General features: G+C 34.9%; 2 protein-coding genes across 2 annotated transcripts in view; both read left to right on the forward strand.

Moving 5' to 3' along the window:
• The window catches only part of LOC136037718 (zinc finger protein 568-like), a 45,105-nt gene extending 22,713 nt beyond the window's left edge, over positions 1–22,392 (forward strand). The window contains exons 2-6 of the mRNA XM_065720489.1: positions 594–911; positions 13,011–13,178; positions 16,686–16,889; positions 19,870–19,990; positions 21,774–22,392. Coding sequence (XP_065576561.1) covers positions 594–911; positions 13,011–13,178; positions 16,686–16,889; positions 19,870–19,990; positions 21,774–22,363 — 1,401 coding nt within the window. The 3' untranslated portion in view covers positions 22,364–22,392. The remainder of the gene's footprint in view (positions 1–593; positions 912–13,010; positions 13,179–16,685; positions 16,890–19,869; positions 19,991–21,773) is intronic.
• Positions 1–25,762, forward strand: part of LOC136038142 (DNA-binding protein SMUBP-2-like) — a 544,983-nt gene that overhangs the window by 183,443 nt on the left and 335,778 nt on the right. The window lies entirely within an intron of this gene.

Raw genomic sequence — 25,762 nt, forward strand, 5'->3', positions numbered from 1 at the left:
AGGGCTGATACACTCGTCCCTCTTCATACTTTATTTTACATGTTGAACAAAAACTGTATTCTTACAACGGGACTCAAAGTAGCCTTCGTGTCATCAACTCTTTCCCGTTTCAAACATGTTTGTTGTACTTGTAGTTTTAGAGTACATTTTGTCTCTGGGGGTCCAGGGGGATCCACCAAGATTTTTTTTTTGGCGCCCCGATTCAGTGTTTCTTTCTTTTTTCACCCTTTTTGTTTAATTTAAACTTGTCAATGCTCGGTGCCCTTGTTACATTTCTTCCCCCACCCCAAGATTTTGTTCTAGGTCCACCGTAGCATTTAGTAACATAATATACAAATTTATTGCTTACGAGTTTAAAGATATTTTGTCAGTAGTTTAATACAACTTAAACGAAACTGGATAGTTTTGTTTTATTAAAAGGAAACATTTTGCTTGACTCAAGAATTATCTTTATCTCGTTTTTATTTGCCTTTAAAATTAAAGGACTCCTGAGATATATTTGTATTTATGTTTATATTATTTATGTTTATGTTGTGTTTGTATATTGTATTTATAGATATATCTATTTGTTAACTTGTTGTTTTTTTTTTCAGCTTACAGAAATCAACCAGAACCTTCAAAAGCAAATAGAGGCTCTCACCAACCAAAATGCCTCATCAGATGGAGGAATGTTACCAGTTGAAATTCAAATGTTATCCCAAGATAGGGTAGACTTTATGGTAAAAATTGAGGACTTAAGAAAGGTTATTGATAGCCTTCATTTGGAAAATTCCAATTTAACAAGCTCTCTAAAAGCTAGTGAAGAAATCAGGCAACAGCTGCAATCTGACTTTGAGAGGTTACAGAAATCCTGTCAACAGATATCAAACGACAAGGATATAATTCTTTTGGAATCGAACAGTTCACAATCGGTAATATCTTCATATCACCTTTTGCTTATTTACCTGTCTTGATAAGATTTATTTGAAAAAATATGTATCCCTGCACACATATACGGAGTGAATTATGAGTTTTTTTTATTTCTTTAAGCTTGGATGATTACATTTTAAAAAAAGTGTATAATAGGGTATGAAATTTTTATGTCATCACTTTATGTGTAACCCATCACAAAAAAACTGGGCAGGGCCCAGAAAAAGACAAAGTAAAAATCAAGAAAAACAATGTAGAAACAACAGAATTAAAACATACTTTGACAACTACGAACACGGGACTAAGAGAAATGAACAAAGACGGGAATTTTGGCATTCAGATGAAAAATCACGAATACGCTTTTCAATAACCCCAGCTGGGTTTACCAATTGATAGTTTATTTGCAAAAAAGAGCCACATGTTCATGTTGGCAGTTCCATTAAATACTTGGTAAATTTAAACTAAAGGCGATGTACTTGCTTTCTCTTATGTAACTTTTATGTAATTGTCGTATATTTACCAAACCCACAATTTTTCTCCTTTTCGATATACCCGAAACGTCCTCAATATTTTTTCCCAAAAGAAAATTGCCCAGTGACATGGAGTTTAGAAGAAAAGGATTTTGATTTAAACTGATTAAAAAAGAACCCTATAGGCAAGTGTGTATTCTCCTGATGAGCCCTTGTGTTGGGTTGTTGCCTCTTAATTATTTGTCTTTTTTTTTAATTGTTTGGTAAATGACGACTTATACTTACTGACGACACGACTGTCTGTCCATGGATTATTCTTTATGGTTGATTGTGTATGGCTATGCTGTTTGGCCTATGTAATTGGATGGATGAGTAGGGTTAAGGCCTCATTCAAGTGCTGATCTATATTAATCACTAATGTAGGAAAACAGTCTTCCTTTTCTCCTTCTGTCTTTTTTTTTTTTTTTAATGTGTTTGTGCTGTTGCATTGGTGATTTCTCTTTTCATTATATATATACATATAATATATATATATATACTAGCTGTTGGGGTGGCGCTTCGCGCCACCCCAACACCTAGTTGGTGGGGCGCTTCGCGCCCCCCCAAGCCCCCCCGCGCGCGTAAGTCGTTACGCGCCATATTAGTTATGCGCCATTGTAGTTGTGTCCCTGTGTCCCACCTGTGAATATAGATAGATTTATATATGTGTTTCAAACTACGCAAAAATTGCGAATAAACAACATTCTTGGCTTTCCCATTGTCTGTGCATATGCAAAGCCGTATGTACTAATAATGACGTCATATACAAACGCTCGTTTTACAAACAAATAAACATGCATCCACATAACTCGTTTTTATATAGATAGATACAATACAAATTAACTGCGTAAAACTTGCGATTAAACAACATTCTTCGCTGTCCAATTGTCGCTGCATATAAATACATTGTCAGGTTTACCGACCCTCGAACATGCAACGTACAATTGTCCATGGGAAAAACGATCAGGATTAAGATCTATACCACATTTTTCTAATGATTGACCTTGAGCTTTGTTAATGGTGATTGCAAATACTAATCGAATTGGGAATTGCAATCTTTTAAATTGAAAAAGCAGATCCGTTGGAATCATGGGAATGCGAGGAATAAGAACAGCCTCACCCTCATAAGGCCCTGTCAAGATTGTGGCCTCTATTATGTTTTCCATTGTTTTTTTTTACGGCAAGTCGCGTGCCATTGCAAAGCTTTGGTGGGTTGATATTTCTTAAAAGTATTATTGGTACGCCTATTTTTAGTTGTAGCACGTGTGGTGGAAACCCTGAAGGATCTATGGAATTTAAAAATTCAGATGGATAATTAACCGCTTCATTTGGTTCCAAAACTGTGTCGACTGACTTGTAAAGGACTGCCTGGTCTCGAATCTTGTTCAAAACAATATTGTTGATTTCGTGGACGTCTATATTTTTGGGTGCGAGAATCGCTCTTTCACTTAGCCATTTATTATTTTTATAATTTTTTAGAATATTCGGAAATACTTTTTCAATCAATTCATTTTTGGACGTCACTAAATTACAGAAATCAGCAGGTAGTTGTATACGTCCTGAAATTGAGTCTACTGTTTGACCAGAGTCATCGTTTTGCAATCGGACACGCGTATTTGTAGTTAATTTTAATATTTTTACGTGTGCCTATAAATTAGAATTTTTTAGGCAAGCATTCATTTCGTCTGCAGGAGTTAAACTACGTAAAAATTGCGAATATACAACATTCTTGGCTTTCCCATTGTCTCTGCATATACAAAGCCGTATGTACTAATAATGACATCATATGCAAACGCTCTTTTTACAAACAAACAAACATGCATACATACAACTCGTTTTTATAGAGATAGATAGATAGATAGATAGATAAAATACAAATTAACTGCGTAAAACTTGCGAATATACAACATTCTTCGCTGTCCAATTGTCGCTGCATATAAATAGATTGTCAGGTTTACCGACCCTCGAACATGCAACGTACAATTGTCAATGGGAAAAACAATCAGTATTAAGATCTATACCACATTTTTCTAATGATTGACCTTGAGCTTTGTTAATGGTGATTGCAAATGCTAATCGAATTGGGAATTGCAATCTTTTAAATTGAAAAGGCAGATCCGTTGGAATCTTGGGAATGCGAGGAATAAGAACAGCCTCACCCTCAAAAGGCCCTGTCAAGATTGTGGCCTCTATTAGGTTTTCCATTGTTTTTTTTTACGACAGGTCGAGTGCCATAGCAAAGCTTTGGTGGGTTTATATTTCTTAAAAGTATTATTGGTAGGCCTATTTTTAGTTGTAGCACGTGTGGTGGAAACCCTGAGAATAATATCTCGAGGTAAAAACTGATCACCGACCATAACGATGGCCACTTCGTCGATAGTTGGAGCATTGTATCTACGCACATGTTGGCCAGGAGGCGTTTTGTCAGCGGAAATAACAATTTTATGCGTATAAGTAGGCATCAAATCGATGGCTGTTTTGAACAGATGCACTAAATTATTATTTTCGTGGAAAAGATGTTGTAATTGGGAAACGATTGTCCTTTCAATGTTGGGAGAAATTTCGCAACGTGCATTCAATTCAGAATTTCTATCACTGATGAAGTACAATTGTAAAAATTTATGATTCTCGCCTGAGAATGGTAGAAGAGACCCTGCTCTATGATAAATTTGCCCTTTTACTTTGAAAGTAGACATAAATTGATCTGGATTTTCAATTTGGGCTCCAAACGACGTCATTTGGAAACATGAGTTGTATTTTCTGATTCATTTATATTCCTTATGTCCCGGTGTCCCGGTCGTCATTTATATCCCCCTGTTTTATATCCCGCTTATTTTTCAGTTTTTTCCTTTTTTTAGTTTTTTTTTACTTTTTTAGTTCTTTTAGTTTTTACGTTTTTTAGTTTTTTTTAGTTTTTTAGATGAATTTTTTTTTTTTTAGTTTTTTACCTTTTTTTCTTTTTAGTTTTTATTGGTTTTTACCTTTTTTTAGCTTTTTATCTTTTTTATTTTATTCTTTTTCTCTTCTATTTTTCATTTTTCCTTTTTTTTAGTTTTTTTTAGTTTTTAGTTTTTTAAGTTTTTTCCTTTTTTTAGTTTCTTTAGTTTTTTTAGTTTTTCGGCTTTTTTATTTTTTTATTAGTTTTTAGTTTTTTTTGTAGTTTTTGCCTTTTTTTAGTTTTTTCAGTTTTTTTTTTAGTTTTTAGTTTTTTACCTTTTTTAGCCTAACCAGGATTTGAACCTGGGACCTTCATTCTCCGTTCTGACACCCTCTCTCACCGAGTGACTACTCCAGCATGTTCATTTTGGTGTTTTAAATGGTATATTATTAACCAAATTAATGTGTTTTACAATATACGAAGCATCGTCATAACAAAAATGACGGCAACTAATTTCATGACGTCAGCCGAAACATGACGTCACCTGATCCACAGATCCACAGACCCACAGACAGACAGACAACTTATTTTTATATATATAGATATATATATATATATATATATATATATATATATATATATATATATATATATATATATCCTCCTTTATTTTTCAGTTTTTTTTCCTTTTTTTAGTTTTTTTTTGTTTTTCAGTTTTTAGTTTTTTTTTTTATGTTGCCTGTTCAAGAGTCGGTAAACCTGACAATCTATTTATAGGTCCCCCAACGGTAGTTTTTATATATATAGATAGATTCGGTCGTTATTTGTGTCCTGGTGTCCCTGTCTGTAATTTCTCTTTGAGTGTCCCGGTCGTCATTTATATTCCCTGTTTCCTGGTGTCCTGGTCGTCATTTGTGTCCCGGTGTTCCGGTCTGTAATTTCATCAGTTGACAAACATGACGTCGTCATAACAAACATGACGACAACTAACTTCATGACGACATACAGCTCAATCCTAATGACGTCAGTCGACTGACAGACAAACAACTTATTTTTATATATATAGAAGATAGATATATATATATAACTAGCTGTTGGGGTGGCGCTTCGCGCCACCCCAACACCTAGTTGGTGGGGGCGCTTCGCGCCCCCCCCCCCCCAAGACCCCCCGCGCGCGTAAGTCGTTACGCGCCATAATAGTTACGCGCCATTGTAGTTGTGTCCCTATGTCCCACCTGTGAATATAGATAGATAGATATATATATATATATATATATATATATATATATATATATATATATATATATATATATATATATATATATATATATATATATATATATATATATGGTTTTAACTACGTAAAACTTTCGAATATACAACATTCTTTGCTGTCCCATTGTCTTTGCATATAAATAGATTGTCAGGTTTACCGACTCTTGAACATGCAACATATAATGGTCCATGGGAAAACAATCTGTATTCAGATCTATACCTCATGATTCTAATGATTGCCCTTGAGCTTTGTTGATGGTGATTGCTAATCGACCATTCCCTGTCCCGGTGTCCCGGTCGTCATTTATATCCCCCTGTTTCCCCCGGTGTCCCCGTTGTAGTTGTGTCCCTGTGTCCCGGTCGTCATTTATATTCCCTGTGTCCCGGTCGTCATTTGTATCCCGGTGTCCCGGTCTGTATATACATTCGTTTTTTAGTTTTGTTTTTCTCCTTTTTTTTTTTTCCTTTTTTTTTTCTTGTTTAGTTTATTTAGATTTTTAGATTTTTTAGTTTTTTTATTAGTTTTTAGTTTTTTTTTCTTTTTAGTTTTTTTGTAGTTTTTACCTTCTTTTTAGTTTTGTTAGTTTTTTTTTTTACTTATGTCCTGGTCGTCATTTATACTCCCTGTGTCCCGGTGCTTTGTTGATTGCTAATCGAACATTCCTTTTGTCCTGGTCGCTTTCTCTTTGAGTGTCGTCATTTATTTTTTTCTTTTTTAGTTCTTTTAGTTTTTACCTTTTTTAGTTTTTTTTAGTTTTTTAGATGAAAATTTTTTTTAGTTTTTTCCTTTTTTTCTTTTTAGTCTTTTATTGGTTTTTACCTTTATTTTAGCTTATTTTTCAGTTTTTTCCTTTTTTTAGTTTTTTTTTATTTTTTATTTTTTTTAGTTTTTTACCTTTTTTTTTAGTTTTTTTAGTTTTTAGCTTTTTTACTTTTTTGATTAGTTTTTAGTTTTTTTTGTAGTTTTTGCCTTTTTTTAGTTTTTTCAGTTTTTTTTTTAGTTTTTTATTGGTTTTTACCTTTATTTTAGCTTATTTTTCAGTTTTTTCCTTTTTTTTAGTTTTTTTTAGTTTTTAGTTTTTTTAGTTTTTTACCTTTTTTTAGTTTTTTTAGTTTTTTAGCTTTTTTATTTTTTTATTAGTTTTTAGTTTTTTTGTAGTTTTTGCCTTTTTTTTAGTTTTTTTAGTTTTTTAGCTTTTTTATTAGTTTTTAGTCTTTTTTTTGTAGTTTTTGCCTTTTTTTAGTTTTTTTAGTTTTTTAGCTTTTTTATTTTTTTTTATTAGTTTTTAGTTTTTTTTGTAGTTAGTTTTTTTAGTTTTTTACCTTTTTTTAGTTTTTTTAGTTTTTTTAGTTTTTTAGCTTTTTTATTTTTTTTATTAGTTTTTAGTTTTTTTTGTAGTTTTTGCCTTTTTTTAGTTTTTTTAGTTTTTTAGCTTTTTTATTAGTTTTTAGTTTTTTTGTAGTTTTTGCCTTTTTTTAGTTTTTTTTAGTTTTTTAGCTTTTTTATTTTTTTTATTAGTTTTTAGTTTTTTTTTGTAGTTTTTGCCTTTTTTTAGTTTTTTCAGTTTTGACGTCACCTGATCCAGTTTTTTCAGGTGACGTCACCTGATCCAAATAGATTGTCAGGTTTACCGACTCTTGAACATGCAACATATATTGGTCCATGGGAAAACAATCTGTATTCAGATCTATACCTCATGATTCTAATGATTGCCCTTGAGCTTTGTTGATGGTGATTGCTAATCGACCATTCCCTGTCCCGGTGTCCCGGTCGTCATTTAATCCCCCTGTTTCCCCCGGTGTCCCCGTTGTAGTTGTGTCCCTGTGTCCCGGTCGTCATTTATATTCCCTGTGTCCCGGTCGTCATTTGTATCCCGGTGTCCACATTCGTTTTTTAGTTTTGTATTTCTCCTTTATTTTTTTCCTTTTTTTTTTCTTTTTTAGTTTATTTAGATTTTTAGATTTTTTAGTTTTTTTATTAGTTTTTAGTTTTTTTTTTCTTTTTAGTTTTTTTGTAGTTTTTACCTTCTTTTTAGTTTTGTTAGTTTTTTTTTTACTTCTGTCCTGGTCGTCATTTATACTCCCTGTGTCCCGGTGCTTTGTTGATTGCTAATCGAACATTCCTTTTGTCCTGGTCGCTTTCTCTTTGAGTGTCGTCATTTATTTTTTTCTTTTTTTGTTCTTTTAGTTTTTACCTTTTTTAGTTTTTTTTAGTTTTTTAGATGATTTTTTAGTTTTTTTAGTTTTTTAGCTTTTTTATTAGTTTTTAGTTTTTTTTTGTAGTTTTTGCCTTTTTTTAGTTTTTTTAGTTTTTTAGCTTTTTTATTTTTTTTATTAGTTTTTAGTTTTTTTTGTAGTTAGTTTTTTTAGTTTTTTACCTTTTTTTAGTTTTTTAAGTTTTTTTAGTTTTTTAGCTTTTTTATTTTTTTTATTAGTTTTTAGTTTTTTTTTGTAGTTTTTGCCTTTTTTTAGTTTTTTCAGTTTTGACGTCACCTGATCCAGTTTTTTCAGGTGACGTCACCTGATCCATCCACAGATCCACACACAGACAACTTATTTTTATATATATAGATATATATATATATATATATATATATATATTTACATATATACATATGCAATTATTGCTCACTTATAGTCTGAAGTAATCAAATTCCAAAAACGTGTCAAATAAGAAAATGGAGGGCAAATATACGGTCGGTTAGAAGATATGCAAAAACGACAATTAGAGCGTGTCAAAAATGAAATAAAGAGCAAATAAACACACGGTCAGAAGACATGCGACACCGAGCAAGTAAGCGATTCAAAAATGAAAAGCGAAGACACACACATTTACAAGACATTTGACACCGACCACGTGAGTGAGTCAAAAATGAAAATGAAGAGCAAATATACACGCGGTTAGAAAAACAGCGATGGCGTGTCAAAAATGAAAAGGAAAAACAGACACACGCGGTTAGAAGACATGGGCACCGAGCATGTAAGCAAGTCAAAAATGAAAATGAAGAGCATAGGCATACGCGGTTAGAAGATATGTGACACCAAACATGTGAGCGAGTCAATGAAAATCAACCTGGACAATGAGAATCAAAATTGAAAATGATAGCGATGATGATCGGGTTTGGGATTTTGTGATGGATAAGGTCATCAATACCTACCGTACGTTTATTAAAAACAAAGGTTCGGCGATATGAATTTCATAACGACGAGACAAGCCGAGGTAAAACGAACTAAACAAATTCAAAATTGTGGTGACGATTATTAGGTTTTGGATTTTGACATGGATAAGGTCGTCAATACCTACCATACCTTTGAAAATCTAAAACCTGGGCTAGATAAATTGCTGGAAGAATAAGAAGATTCTGTCCCACCACTTGAACAATTAAAAGAGACAAAGGTTTCGCGATATATCTTTAATAATGACAAAACACAAGCTGAGGCAAAAGAAGAAGTTTTCGTCCAACCACCTGAACAATTAAATTAAACAAAGGTTTTAGCCAGTATTTCCTCTGAGACTGAGGCAGTTTACCCCTTCCAAGATTAATACCCTTTCAATAGTTACTACAATTTTAGCTCCATAGCATTTTGGCCCTTTTTGAGTTGTCATTGCTGTTTTACTGAGTAAGATGCTATAATTGAGTTCTTCCCTATGATGTAAACTCTTTTGTTACGTAAAAAGGGTACTAGATCCTCGAATTTTCATTCGAATGAGTCCTCTTTTAATAATCTGTGACTACCGGTTTTATATGGTTATTCCTGGATAAAAAAGCGCATGCATGACATTTCCTTTATATATAAAAAAAAACTTCAGGTTTTCTAGATAGTAGCTTTAGGGTTCTTATAGATGTTGAATTTTTTAATATTTTTTTTTTTTTTGTGAAGATCAAACCCGTGTTTGAGGGAGTTTTCCCCTTTTTCTTTAATTTCAAATTTTTGCATCCTAATTACTTTTGATGAGCAACTTTAAAATTTATTAATTTAGTATCTTCAAGGTCAGCAAAATAGTACTTGTATTCTTGGAGGAAATCAGGCGTTTCTACCTTGCCCGGTATCAAGGATCTTCAAGACCTGTTTGAACCACGTACTACAGTCTACAGCCAGTTGCTTTGCAAATGGAAGCCATTGAGTTGTTCATCTGTGACCAAACTTACTGAACCTCCCAATAGCTTCAAGGTCTAATTTAACCAAGTCCCACTAGCTTTTGCGCTGTCCTCCTTGACGTCTCTTCAATGAGTTAAGTGGCTCAGCTGGAAGGATTCGGCGAGGCAAGTACTCTGGTGGGATCCGTCAGACATGGTCCAATCATTTCAACCGACGCTCCTTGATCGTGATGGCAACGCATCTCTTGATAGTGTAGATTCGTCGTTTATCCACGTTTAATTTGCGATCATTCAGATTTAACCTGAGGATGCTACGTAGATAGTTATGCTCAAACACCTTCAGTGTATTTTCATGTAGTCGCTCTACTGACCAAGTTTTGCATCCATAAAGAAGGATTGTTTGAACCAAAGCCAGGTAGACTCGAACTTTAGTTCTTACACTTATTTCACGCCGGTTCCACAACGGTTTTCTAAGGGAAGCAAAGCGATTGTTCTGCAATCGCTGTTAAATATTGGCGTCAGAAGGTCCATCAGTACAAATCTGGGAGCCAAGGTATGTGAAGCTTTTGACCGGATTCAACTGTACCTGATTTACAGTTAACGAAATAAGATCAGTGTAATTGTTTGCCATAAATAATGTCTTCCATGTACTGACTTTCAAGCCAATGCGATCTGCCCAAATAACTACCCCATCGAGCGTAATTTGAGCTTTCTCAGGGCCGAGAGGATTGCGACATCATCACCGTATTCAAGGTGTCCAAGAGAAAGGTTCTGTTCAATATGAACTCCTGAATGAGAAGATAGTGCATTTTCAAGAACCCATTCAAAACAGTAGTTAAGCAAAGACGGAGACAGGATGCAGCCCTGTTTTGCACCCCCCAAGCCCTCTCCCCCCCGCGCGCGTAAGTCGTTACGCGCCATTGTAGTTGTGTCCCTTTGTCCGACCTGTGAATATAGATTTATATATATATATATATTTTTAACTACGTAAAACTTGCGAATATACAACATTCTTGGCTGTCCCATTGTCTGTGCATATAAATAGATTGTCAGGTTTACCGACTCTTGAACATGCAACACATAATTGTCCATGGGAAAAACAATATGTATTCAGATCTATACCTCATTATTATAATGATTGCCCTTGAGCTTTGTGTGATTGCTAATCGAACATTCCCTGTGTCGCCGTCGTCATTTATATATCCCCCTGTGCCCCCCTGCGTCCCCGTTGTAGTTGTTCCCCTGTGTCCCGGTCGTCATTTGTGTCCTGGTGTCCCAGTCTGTAATTTCTATTTGAGTGTCGCGGTCGTCATTTATATTCCCTGTGTCCCGCTGTCCCGGTCGTCATTTTTGTCCCGGTCGTCATTTGTGTTCCGGTGTCCCGGTCTGTAATTTCTCTTTGAGTGTCCTGGTCGTCATTTATATTCCTTGTGTCCCGGCGCTTTGTTGATGGTGATTGCTAATCGAATGTTCCTTGTGTCCCGGTCGCTTTCTCTTTGAGTGTCCCGGTCGTCATTTATATTCCCGGTGTCCCGGTCGTCATTTATATTCCCTATGTCCCGGTGTCCCGGTCGTCATTTGTGTCCCGATGTCCCGGTCTGTAATTTCGTGAATCGACAAACATGACGTCAGTCGACACACAAACATGACGTCACTCGACACACAGACAACTTATTTTTGTATATTTAGATGTCCCGGTCGTCATTTGTTTCCCGATGTCCCGGTCTGTAATTTCGTCAGTCGACAAACATGACGTCAGTCGACACACAAAAATGACGTCACTCGACACACACACACAGACAACTTATTTTTATATATATAGACTAAACCGGAAATTCTTCAGTCTCTTCTCCGTAAACTCGAACTCGGCTCACAAAACCCTTGTAGGATGCTTCAAGTAGTTCGACAAATTTCAGGGGCATTCCATCATTTTCAAGAATTTTCCAAAGTGTTTGGCGAGTGATCGAGTCGGATGCGGAAACGAAGTACAAATATATCAGAATCAGGGGCAAATTAGATCTTTCAAACTGCTGTACAATGAGGGGGAATGCAAAAAAATATAAAAGCAAAGTAGTAGGCTTTGTTGTCGCATATATTTGATCAAACTTTACTTTTTTAGAGTTTGGTTCTTATTGGTAGGGGTCGTTTTTGCCTTGCAGTTCGTTACTGCCAACTGTTTGATCCATGGCTCTTTTAAGTGTGAAGAAGGGCACCGCAGCCTCCAACGACTCCCGTAGCTATATTCAAGTTTAATATTTTTATAGCAAAAAATGAGGAACGGAAATCATCCATGTAAAACCACACCCCTTCGTATATTTCTTTTGTTGGTCTTAAATATCAAAATGAATTTTTAGAGCTATAATTTTCATGGTTTTCAGGAATAGTTCGTCGAGAAATTTCTTTAGAGATTCCCCCTCCCATCTCTCCTCCTTTCGTGCTGGTAATTGTATGAATGTGACCTTTTATGTTTCACTTTAAATATTTTGGCAATAAGTTCGGAGCTATCGCCCCACGGTAGACTGGCCAAGTCCAAAACATTCTCAAAATTAAGTTAAATAGGGATTGAACTTTACCCCTTTGAATTTCTAAAATGGTATGGAATCGTAACTAAACGTACGCTATTAATTGTCATTGTTGAAAACCCTATGCAGGACACTGTTTTTTTTCTTCTCCTCTGTTAGTAGAGCGCTGGAACATCAGAAAGAGCTGTTAAGGGCTCATTTGAAAGGAAATTGATATATCTAGTGCTGTTTGTAATTAACGAAACATAAGATAAGAATTAAAATACGACTTTTGACAAAAACCTGCATCTCTGTACCGAGGTTGATGTAATGGCATATGACGCCAGATTAAAGGAATGACGTATGGCATATCAGTATGACGCCATTCGATATCGTCTGCTTATTGTGACGCCATTCGATATCATGAAATTATCAACAACATTCGAGATCATCTGGAAGACGTCATTCGATATGACGCCATTTGGTATTATCTTTGCTTAGAAATCACTGATGTATCCTTTTTTTTTTCTTTTTTTCCCCTTTTTATTGTAAGCGGGGCACTAGAACATCATAGATAGCTGTTTTAGGGTTTATTTAGTTGGCTCCCGATTGCAACAAACAATTTAACAGTTAATGATGACGAGTTCTGGAACACACCCAGAGACAAAGCACCGCTTGTTTTGTTGATTCCCGTACCGGTGTTAAGTGTTGCCATATTTTGTCCTGTAAACCTGCAAAAACTTCCAGTTATGCTGGCTCGTATTTCTGATTAAATATTTTAACTTGTCTATTCATTTCTATTCCTTATCTATTCATTTCTTCTCTATTTCATTTCTAGAAATGTGCTGTCCTAGAGAGTCAAATTTCTACGTTAAATGAGAGACTGGAAGAACAACGACAAATGGGGCGAGCCATTGTGCAAAAACACAAGAACGAAATACAGGAAGTTGTTGAAAAGTCAATACAGAAGCAGTCTGAACTGGATGAGGCAGTTCAAAATCTACAAGTAAGTCGATTTTTGTATGACTATGTTTTATGTATATTTTATTACTACAAATCTATCAATTCAAAACGAATTCGCTATAAAAAACGCAGAGTTCTGCCTCTTAATCTAAGTGACACGTGACAGCGCTGATCACTTCTGGCTACAGCTTTTTTTTACTGCTGGGAAACGAAGAATCTTGTATTCACAGTCGTTAGCACAGAATGATCCATATGTTATCACTCTTCCTCTCTTCATCTGTTATTGCTCTTCGTTGCAAGTCCCACCCCGCACCTTCCTAATTGCCTATTGTGTCCAAATTCAGGGGTAAAGGACCGTTTCGAGCTTGTGCTTGACATTGATCTAGACTACACAATGAATTTGATCAATACTAATACTACTAAAAACTCACCGTAGTACCAAGTAGCCTGAGGCCAACACAGCCACGCACCCTCTTCCTCCACCCCATCTTTTCAAATCCTCTCTCTTTTTCACCCTCTCAGCCCAATTAGGGACGATCTGCTTTTCGTTTAGGTCTAAACGGTTGGCCAAAAAGGACAATCTTTGGCAATCTGTTATCCACAGAATGAGCCCTAACCATGTCAATCTTTCTCTCGTTATAGCCTTAGAAAATGGGACAATTTGTAGACAATTTCTCTGGAAAACATCTGTCAAATATTGTTTCGTGTTTCGGAGCGACCATTCTTGAATGCCTGCTGTCCGATGGGCTCTGTGGTTAGCTACAATATGGCATATAATTCATATAATATAAATCTATATATATAAAAATAAGTTGTCTGTGTGTGTGTGTGGGTCTGTCGGGTGACGTCATGTTTGTGTGTTGACTGACGTCATGTTTTCGACTGACGAAATTACAGACCGGGACATCGGGACACAAATGACGACCGGGACACCGGCACATAGGGAATATAAATGACGACCGGGACACTCAAAGAGAAAGCGACCGGGACACAAGGAATGTTCGATTAGCAATCACCATCAACAAAGCACCGGGACATAGGGAGTATAAATGACGACCAGGACATAAGTAAAAAAAAAAACTAAAAAAAAAGGTAAAAACTACAAAAAACTAAAAAGAAAAAAAACCTAAAAACTAATAAAACTAAAAAAACAAAAACAAAAAAAAAAAAAATAAAAAAAAAGGAAAAAAAAATGACGACCGGGACACAGGGAATATAAATGACGACTGGGACACAGGGACACAGCTACAACGGGGACGCCGGGGGGCACAGGGGGATATATAAATGACGACGGGGACACAGGGAATGTTCGATTAGCAATCACCATCAACAAAGCTCAAAGGCAATCATTAGAATCATGAGGTATAACTAAAAAAACTAAAAAAAAGGTAAAAAACTAAAAACTAAAAAAAAGACCAATTCAAAAACGAATGTATATACAGACCGGGACACCGGGACACAAATGACGACCGGGACACAAGGAATATAAATGACGCCCGGGACACTCAAAGAGAAATCACAGACTGGGACACCGGGACACAAATGACGACTGGGACACAGGGAATATAAATGACGACCGGGACACAGGGACACAACTACAACGGGGACGCTGGGGGGCACAGGGGGATATATAAATGACGACGGCAACAAAGGGAATGGTCGATTAGCAATCACCATCAACAAACCTCGAGGGCAATCATTAGAATCATGAGGTATAGATCTGAATACGGATTGTTTTCCCATGGACCATTATATGTTGCATGTTCAAGAGCCGGTAAACCTGGCAATCTATTTATATGCACAGACAATGGGACAGCAAAGAATATTGTATATTCGCAAGTTTTACGTAGTTGAAAACATATATATATATATATATATATATATATATATATATATATATATATATATATATATATATATATATATATATATCTATCTATATTTACAGGTGGGACATAGGGACACAACTACAATGGCGCGTAACTAATATGGCGCGTAACGGAGGGGGGGGGCAAAATATATTATTTAAAGTTTAGGGGGAGGGATTGTGTTTCAATTTTTCTCATTGAATATACCATATATACCGCTACAATATAATTAAATCCCAAATAAATGAACGAATTCCATGAATACTAAATAGTACAATGGTGGGAGTTCTAATTTCCATTTAGAAAGAGATAATTATTATATGATGTAATTGTATGTAGTTGGAATATAATCGCTTCAACGTAATTAAATCTTTGGAAATCGTAAATACAGCGGTGGCGTGAATGTCTGCTGTGGTAACCCGAAAAGGCTTTATGTTATGCAAAATAAATTTTACTAATGGTGCCGATTCACCTAAATGTTGAGGGGGGGTATGTGTATTCAAAGCCAAGGGGAAATGTAGTTGCAATTTTTACTCAATGGAAATACCGAAAAAAAATTTCAATGAGAATTCTAAAAAAAAGAAGATGTTTTTCAAAATCTAAGGATTGGACAGCAAGTATTGAGTGGGGGAGGGGAACAATCCCTTCCCCCCCCCCCAAAAAAAAAAATTAAATAAAATGACGCCAGTGTATTTCATAAGACTGAAACACACCGAGGATAAGTTATTTGCTCGAGGAAAGTCTCAGGCCGTTACAACGCAATCAATTTTGATTCCAAAAGTTTTCTATTCACTACTTCTGTTTGTGAGAAAAGAGAATACGAGGTGTTTTAAAGAGCTGAAATTTCTAAATATCTCGAGAACCACATTAGATAACTAAAACAGATTAAAACTAATGATAAATCTAACTTAATTTGACAGAGTAAACTGTGAACTAAATGATTAGAGATCGGTATTTATAGTTTAGGGTACAGTTGCTTCTGTAATGTTTTGGATAAATAACTCATTGTACGTCCATAGAAATGGGATTGTGGTAAGTTATCTCCCTCTTGTCAAAGCAATATTTTTGTTAAATAATTTAGAATTTAGTTGTGTGTTGAATGATTTGCTAATTATTGCGCTAAGCATGGCAAAGCAGAAATAGTAGCATAGATAAAAACAAGAATAATCACAGCCAGTGGAAAAAGAAGAACAAAATGCAAACATTTCGGCCGAGAACCGTCCACTAAACCTAAACCGTCCGCAAAACCTAAACCGTCCTCAATGCAGAATTAGGGTTTAAATATTTACAAAAAGTCCAATAATCCAATCTTATAAATAAAATTGTATGCTAGGCTTTTTTTCGTTTTTTTTTTAAGGTTTTTCATTTGTATTATGCTGTGAGCTTTTTTTTGTAGCGAGAATACGGTACTGGAACATTGTGGTATTTGTTTGAAAGGGATAAAGAAATAAAATACGAATCGGATGAATTTGAAAATGTGGTTTGTAACCGGTCTTAAATTTGACAATTTTCAGGTGAGTGATAAATTAAATTTCTTACCAAAAATGTCACATACCGTCTTTTGTATTACCGTATTCTATGAGTAATCCCATCTGTTCGACTGTAAAAGCGAAGTGTATCCTAATGATAGGATATAAAATTGAGGTGTTTTGTCAAATTCTGACGTCTATTTTTAATTTCAGGAGAAATCATATATCATATTCGACTTAGAGAATAAACTTGAAAATTTACAAGTTGTGTATGAAGATGTTCAAAGACAATTGGAAGAGAGCCAGAAACGTGAAGCTGAATTTAATGGAATCTGTGATCAAATTAGATCTGAATTAATTGAAGAGCACAAAACTAAAGTTGCAACCATGGAACAAGAAGCTGCTGTGAAGTTGAAGGTGAGTCTACATTATTCAACTTAAAGCATCAGGTCAGTGACTACCAAGATGTCAGTAAGATAACTAGAATTTAGTCCTAAAACCCATGTAACCCCATACAATTGATCACGTAAAACGGTGTATAATTTAGAATCATGTTATTTTCGTTGCATGGATATTATCAACCGTGAAGTTGGAGGTGAGTTTGCATTACTCGACTTAAAGCATCAGAGAAGTGACAAACAGGATTTCATTAAGACAACTGGTATTATGTTGTTTTTTTGGGTTTCGCTGATACCATTATTGGTCTATATAGAGGGAAACTAGAAGCAGTGGAACTTGTTTCCCAACACAAAAGTTTTGTAGTCAATGATTGAAATTCCCACTAGGAAATTGCGTACCAGTGGTTCATTAACTTGTACAATCGTATTTTGCACTGTGTACTACTATTGGGGAGTAAAGTTTTTCTTAAATCATAGAATGATAATCGAAATTAGTTTATTCAGTTTCCAATGCTGATCTCTTAAAACAGTCTATTTAGAATTATGTTATTCCCGTTGCCCGGATATTATCACATTATATAGCTTAACTTGATCCCTTTGAAACCGTGCTGCTTATAGAGCAGTGGTTCCCGATCGATTTTAGGCCCCATCTAGGCATTTTTCAAACCCCGATACCCCCTCGTAATATTTAAAGTTTGTTGCTCAAAATTGTACGTGTATTCACCTGAAGTAAGCTTAAAATGCCATTAACTTAGTACCTTTTACGGGTCATCCACAAGGCATATTTTATATAAATGAAAAATATAGTCTGAATTCAACACTTTTTATACAGTATATGACGTTATTGCAATACTATCTTGTATCTTTATTGTTCTTTAAATGCGTATGAATGTGACGTCACTCACATTAACAACTTTTTTTTTTTTTTTTTTTTTTTTTTTTTTTTTTTTTTTTTTTTTTTTTTTTTTTTTTTTTTTTTTTTTTTAAGCAAGGCTCTAAACTCTAAAGTGTAGTCAGCCGGAGAATTCACGTCTTGCTCATAGCCCACCAAAATATTGTCATGCCCCACTAATGGGGCCTGCCAGCTCTGGTGGGAATCAAGGTTACAAAGAGAATATTTTTGCTCAAAATTTAATATCTTCATTGGTTTTTCAATGCCAGCAAGATGAGGGATATGATGCATGATATCGAATGGCATCATGCACTGATAAGACCCAAAATGCTACATACCATCAGATTTTGGACAACCAAGTCATCTGCAGGAAAATCATGAATTACTGATGCTGTGCTGTTTTCAGCTTGTTACTCAGCTTTGTATGTAGGAAGGGCTTTTAGACACATATTACCATTCGCAAAATCTTTGTGTGCTTTTGATTAATTTTTTTCAAGTTGAAATGATACCTTCTTGAAATGATACCAAGTTGTTAACCTTCTTAATCCTTTTTTCCTTCTTAATCTTTTTTCTTCTTAATTGAAATATAAGAAGGTAATAATAATAAGGTACCTTAATCTTTATAAATAATAAAAAGGTACTTTTTCTTCTTAATCTTTTATATTGGTTAAAATACAAATTGTTATAAGCATAGTATAAAGATCCTACAAATTGTCATAAATGTTTAACACCAATCCATTTAAGTTTGTTTAAGCCATAGGCACATTCAATTTTCTTAAAGCAGTCAAATATTATGTTTTTTTGTTTATGAACGACATTTATTTTTGCCAATCTTACAAAAAAAAAAAAAAAAAAATGGAAAACTGGTTGGCTTCTCATTGAAACAAGTCACTACTTTCAAAACAAGGATCAAGTCACTACCTTCTTCTTCTTTTATTTAGGGAGGTATATTAAATAATAATGAAGGTCCTATCACCTCTTTGAGCCTATCAGTAGAACAGCTTTTGTGGTCGGTATGAACTTATCCAACATTTAGTATCTCATATTCATCATAAGCATGTAAATAATTTCTTCATTTGATTCAGATTGAGTGGTTAATTGGTGATCACTAACAGCTTATAAATCTTCTTGGAAATAACATCTCCTTTAGAAAGAAAATAATCTCCTTTAGAAATAACAGCAAGATTTGCTCCCCCACAACAGAGTTTCAAAGTATTGGAATCTCCTGGAGCAGATGGACATGCAGATAAAATAGACTGACAACTGCCACCAGTTGACGCCAGATTTTGGAATGGGTTTAATCTTGATGGCAGAAAATTGTGACGTCAAAATAACTTGGGACATCACATGTGGGGTGGCGGATGGTGGGTGCCACCTCCCTAAATAGTTTGAGCCAGTCCGTAAAAAATTGGGATGCTCATTCTATTTATTAGGTTAAATAAGCTGGTAGAAATATATGACACAAGATTAATGAAAGAAGATCAGTCTCAGTCGATAAAAAAGAAACAAAGAATATAGCAATTTTAGTAGCAATATCACCGAAATCAGTCGTTAAAAATGACCAACCAGTCGGTAAAGTCCATTGCCCCCTCCCAAATATTTTGACTAATGATTCTTGTAAATAATTTCTTTAAGAATTAACGACGCTTCTTGACTACTAAGGTCCCGCGTCGGCCCTGCAGTGCATTCCTGCAGCTTGATTCGATCTCTGGGTCCCGTATTACCAAGCTAAGGTCAAATCCGCTGCACCACCACAGGACTTCTTGTAGATAAGGCTATTCTTTCTCAAAGTTTTAAAATACACTGCTCTTCAGAAACTACCGAAAAAAGTTGATTTCAGGTCAATTTTTTTCTGGAGGGGTCATTTGGATCACCTTTGGGCAAATTATCTCTCTCTTTTCTCATCCACAGTATGTGTCTAAGAGCTGGAAACAATGTTTGCCACAGTGACTTAATAATAATTTATTTATCTCTGTACTTTATTTTTTCAAGCCATTATTGTACTAGTAATGCTATATATTTTGCTTTTGCTACTTTTTCCCTGTGTTCCAAATGAAACAGTGCTGCCAATTTGTGTGAATGCATCACTTCAGCTTATCCGTTTTAGGAAAAGGAAACTGAAATTGAATTAGTCACTGCTCAGCTCAATGAAATGGAAAGCATAATCCAAAACCTGAGACAAGAATTGATAGATGCCGCTGAAGATAAGAAACTTGAAGAGAAAAAAGGTTCGCTTTCCCATTTGTTCTTGTTGAATTATTCAAATTATAAAATTGTTTCAGCTTAAGCCCACCTCTTACCACCAGCTTAAGCACGACATTAATGTATGTAACATTGTCAGCGCTAGTTTTTATTTTCGTTGTGAATGTAACATTGTAACATTATCAGTGCTAAAATATGCCACCACGCATGTGCACTGGTTTGTCATTTTTATTTATTTAATTGTTGCAAATAAAAATTATCTATCTACGATATACAAAAATACATAGAATAAAATTTCTCCGATGGTAATTTTTATAAATGCTTCACTGACATGACTCCTATTTTGGATTAAAGATTGGGGCATCCTCCAAACATATCTCTTTTCATCGTCTGTAATTGCAGTATTTAGGTAAGGTATCTTCGACCTTTTATTATCTGCATAGGCGCAAAGTAAACTTCAAAAATGTAAACTAAAGATAAATAGACTTGGAAGAATAAAAACGAAGAGCTCAGATAGAGTAAAAACTGTGAATTATTCAATAATTTTCGTTGTTATTCGGGAGTGTCCATTGGAAAACTTTATTGTATCTTTTTGACCTTTGCCGATTAAGCTGCCAAAGTAAGGTCAGAATAGCTTGCCAATCAACAAGAGCTTCATTGAATAGATTAACTGTCTTCCTTTAGAAGTATTTTGAAGCGTTAAGTAAATTAACTGTCATAGCTCTAGTTTCTGCATCAGTTAAATTAACTGATGCAGAAAATTAAAATTATCAGTTAAATTAACTGATAACTGATGCATCAAATTAAATTAACTGTCATAGCTCTAGTTTCTGCATTAGTGCTTAAAAAAAAACAAATAGCTCTGATTATTTTCTTGACCAAATGATTGGCACATTAAAATTGAAATCCGAAATGAGTTTTTACTGAATTTTACCCGCTGTTTGTTTAGAATTATCGTTAGATTATTTTGATCTCGATTTTGTTATTTATTTTTTATTGTTTTTTTTTTGTATATTATTTTATTATCTATTTATTTAGGTTGTAGAAATAGAATTTACAGATATACTTTTCAGGAGAACTTGCAGACTTTCTGGTTATTTGCACCAACTGCTTTTATTTCTTCAATAATGTGTATTATTCCCTTGATCTTGAGGGTCTTATAACCTTGATAAGAAACACTTCCTTTTTTATCATAAAAAGCATTTGTCGGTCTATTCATCCTACAAATAAAGTTACTTAGAGTATTGTTGTATTTCAAACCCTTGCTGATTTGCCAAACCCTAAACAATAAACCTTAAACGATTTCTTATTTCCTATTTGGCCTGACAATAACCCTAACAATAAAACAATAAACCTAACAATAACCCTAAACAACAAATCTATCACGATTTCTTATTTGCTGTTTGGCCTAACAGTAACAATAAGCCTAACAATAACCCTAAACAACAAATCTATAACGATTTCTTATTTGCTGTTTGGCCTAACAATAACCCTAAACAATAAACCTTTAATGATTTCTTATTTGCTGTTTGGTCTAACAATATCAAGAACCCTAACAATAAAACTAACAATAACCCTAAACAATAAACCTTTAACGATTTCTTATTTGCTGGTAGCCTAACAATAAGCCTAAACAGTAAACCTTTAACGATTTCTTATTTGCTGTTTGGCCTAAGAACAACAATAGCCCTAAACAATAAACCTTTAACGATTTCTTATTTGCTATTTGGCCTAACAATAACCCTAAACAATAAACCTTAAACAATTTCTTATTTGCTATTGGCTTGCATTTAATTTATATTTTTTCAGCACCTTCAAATCCTGTATCCTGTGAGCAATGTGACCAGATTTTTACGAGTTATACAGGCCTTACTTCACATATGCTGAGTCACAAGAATGAAAAACCATTTGAATGTGAAGAATGTGGGGCGCGTTTTCGTCAGGTCAGTCAATTGAAAGTCCATAAGCGTATTCATAGTAATGAAAAAGCATTTACTTGTGAAGTGTGTGGTAAAAGTTTTAGACATCACGACTCGTTGAAAGAGCACCACAATTTGCACACAGGTGAAACACCATTTGCGTGTGATGTTTGTGGAAAAGCTTTTCGTCAGAAGAAAATGTTGCGGATTCATAATTGTAATTATATATGGCCTCAAAATTGTGTTAAATGTGGCGAGGAGTTACAATCAGCCAGGGATTTGACTGCTCATAAGATACATTGCCGCCAAGTTTTTGCGTGCAAATATTGTGTCTTAACGTGTTCTTCTGAGACAGAATTGAAAGAACACATCGCCATTCATAAAGCAGAAACCAGACAGTGCAACTATTGTGATGCATATTTTGATGATCTTGCTGATCTAAATGATCACATAACCATGCACACTAACTCTGTTTTCTGATATTTAAATAAAAGAAATCATACGTTTTATTCCACTTGTTCCTTATGCCTCGGATCATGTTAGAAATTTCACTCCTTAACTGCAGCTTTGCAGGGTTCAGAATAGAAAGAGGAGATGGATGGGGGCCAAGAAAATAGGAAGTGAGTAAATGGATATTTCGCTCGTCAGCAATGATGCGATAACTATTAGGGCAGGCTGGACAATCAATGAGCTCCTAGTAAAAAATAGGGGTATTACTAAACATTTCTGTTAATAAACTGTCATTGGTATTCCTCTGCGAGTCAAAGCTCATTAGCAATTTATATGAGGAAAGAAAATTTTCTACAAGTTGGACATTGCAGCGAAATTTCCTGTGTATGGCAGCATGTTAAAAAACAATTTCAGAGAGGCAATGGAGAGAAAAGAGTTACTGGAACAAGTAACTCTTCTAGCACAATACCTAGTTCTTCAGATGTCAAATTTTTAAAACGTATGCCTATTGTCTCCTGTGACGGGGCAGTCTAGCGACATCACAAAGTCAAACTAATAAAAAGATGAACCAGTTTCAGGGTAATATATTTTATATAACGATATGTTCAAGAACTACTTTCAAGAGGGTATACCACCGCTCTGGACCCAAACAGTTTGGGAGCCATCGCGCCCGGCCGTCAAGAGGGGAAGGGGACTGCGCAAAGTGTCCTTTCACCACAGAACATACTGAAAACTCAATAAAAATCGAATTAATGGACAGTTCAAAATTACTATATCTGACGGTCTGCTGTGACGGTGCTGACCGAGTTCAGCGATGGCTTTCCTATTCCCAGTGGAATCCCCGAAATGATAAAGATTTTGCAACAGTTACTTTCATTAGCAATTTTGCTCAGAAATTTAAATATGAGGCAAACCTGGCCGAAACTTCCATAGTAGGTGTATCATTCTGCCCAATTGTTCTCTACACAAAATGATTAAAAAAACACAAGAAAAAAACACTGATGTACTTATTTCCTACAAGGTCAATACAAATAGCTGACAAACTTATTCTGAATCAAAGTAATGATTACTAAATGCAACTTCAATAATAGTAATTTTTAAGATTAACTCAACCGGTAATAAAGTACATGGGGAAGACCAATTCAGGAAATAAATTTGACAGCCCTTATAAGGCTTGGTTATAAAGTTTTCATTTGTTTTTTATATACGGTTATATTGCTAAATTTTATTAAATGATGTAGTCAGATTGAAATAATAAATAAAATTTTACTTAATTAACTAATAATTAATTTTTATTTTCAGAAGGATCAAGTGAGTAAAATATAAATTAACAAAAAAAATCGGACAATTTATTTATTAAGAGTTGGATTTTTCTGATTTTATAAAAAAAAAGAAATGATGAAAACTATGAGATAGTGAAATATGTGTTTATAAAAATATTTTAGTTGAAGTTTAGTTTCTGTGAATTAAATAGTTTTTGTAAGTGTATTGCTTGTTTTTCGTTGTCATTGTATTAGGATCCTTTGTCCGAGAGGACGAGGATTCGAATCCTAGTATACCCATTAATTTGGTTTGGGACAGGGGTCAGTGGCGTGACTCAGTAAGCTCAGCCAGAGTCGACCCAGCTCTAAATTGATACTCGGAGAAATCTGGGGAAGGTAAACAGGAAGGGTGTGCAAAAGCACAAGATGACTGACCCTCATCCCCCCATCGCACTTCCTGGCTGAAGGGCCTTGAGACGGAGATCAGCACCGCCTGTTTGGAGCTTAAGGGTCTAGTGCCGCATCCTTTACCTTTTTTTTATTGAATTTATACGGAATATGTAGGAAACACCTATAAGAGATTACTCGTGGGATTTAGAGCGATCGTTTGCTTCCAAAAGAATCAGTCGCTGGAGTCTTTCGGTGGAATCTGACATCAGAATTAGTCCTCAGAGGTCGTCTCTGTGGTCTTTCTCATAGTGGTCGTCGTATTTCGTATAAGAGATATTTTATAGTAAGTATGTTACTGTGAACGCTCGATATTCGTGAATGTCGACATTCACCGGTGAATTTCCAAAATACTTTTTTTCTCCTTGGATTTAATCAGCGTCGCCAGTCAAGTTTTTAATTTAATGCAAGGTTTCATGATGGCAGGTCAGGTTAGATTAGGTTTGGTTGGTTTGGGTAAGCGTAGGTTTTTAACTCATTTCTGATATTTATAGCCACATTCAATCTAACCTAAACTAACCTAACCTTAACTTTTACCATCAGAGCTTCCATAAGACTGAAAAAGCTGACTCGCAACGCTAATTGCATCCAAGCAAAGAAAAAGGAGTTCATACATTCACCGGTGAATGTCGATATTAACCAGACTTTGGGCATTCATTGTAACATGTATTCTTACAGGAGTTCAGGTATAACAAGCATTTACTATAGGAGTTGTCTGAATCAAACGTATCTTGTGCTGCTTATATGAATCCTTTTTGTGAAAACGGCATCTCTTCAATATCTCAAGAACAGTTAAGGGCTATTAAGTTGAAACATCCAGAGAATGAGAGGGGGATGCTAAAATTAAAGACATCATGGGCACCCGGTTGTCAATAGGTATTACCTGCAGTATATCAGGAAAGGTTAAACTTATTAAGTTGAAACTTTCAGGAAATGTGGATTAGGATGTTGAACTAAATCAAAGCATACCTTGTGCATCTAGCGTGTCAAAATGGCATATCTACAATATCTCAAGACCAGTTAAGGGTATTAACTTTCAGAGAATGCTGAGGGGAATAACCCCCCCCCCCGAAATTTTTGTCTGACGAAAATGGATATAAACAAATTTTTTATGCGTTTTTTAGTTTTTGTGTGTGTTAACCCCCCCCCCCCCTGAAAAAAAATCCTTGAGTAAAACACCTCCTGAAAAAAAATTCTGGGTACGACCCTGATCTGAAGGGTTTCAAAAATGACTAAAATATTAATTTTGAACAGCACAAGAGTGACTCCTTTCTCCACCCCTTTCTCAAGAGCAGTTACAAATCTTGATTTTAAACCAACTGTAATTTATGCAATAATTTTACTGAATCCAATCAGTGACAATGTAATGTTCAAAAAGGTAAAACTATGACAATCAAAAAGGTAAGAGCTATGATGATCAAAACGGTAGGAGTTACTATGATCGAAAAGGTTAGAGTTATGACGATTCAAAAGGTAAGAGTTATGATGATTAAAAAGATAAGAGTTATGATGATTAAAAAGGTAAGAGTTATGATGATCAAAAGGTAAGAGCTATCAAAAGGTAAATTTTCTATTTCTTAGTGACTATTGAATTTGTTGAATCCGTGCGACACGTTGGATTGAACCTGCCGACCTTCGCTCAATAGGTCCAGCTTTGTCCAGTACGATACTTTTTAGTCTGAGAGATGCTTTAGATAAAGTTTTAAGAGAAGAACATTGC

This window comes from Artemia franciscana, chromosome 17 (genome assembly GCF_032884065.1).
Source record: "Artemia franciscana chromosome 17, ASM3288406v1, whole genome shotgun sequence".
Lineage (NCBI taxonomy): Eukaryota > Metazoa > Arthropoda > Branchiopoda > Anostraca > Artemiidae > Artemia > Artemia franciscana.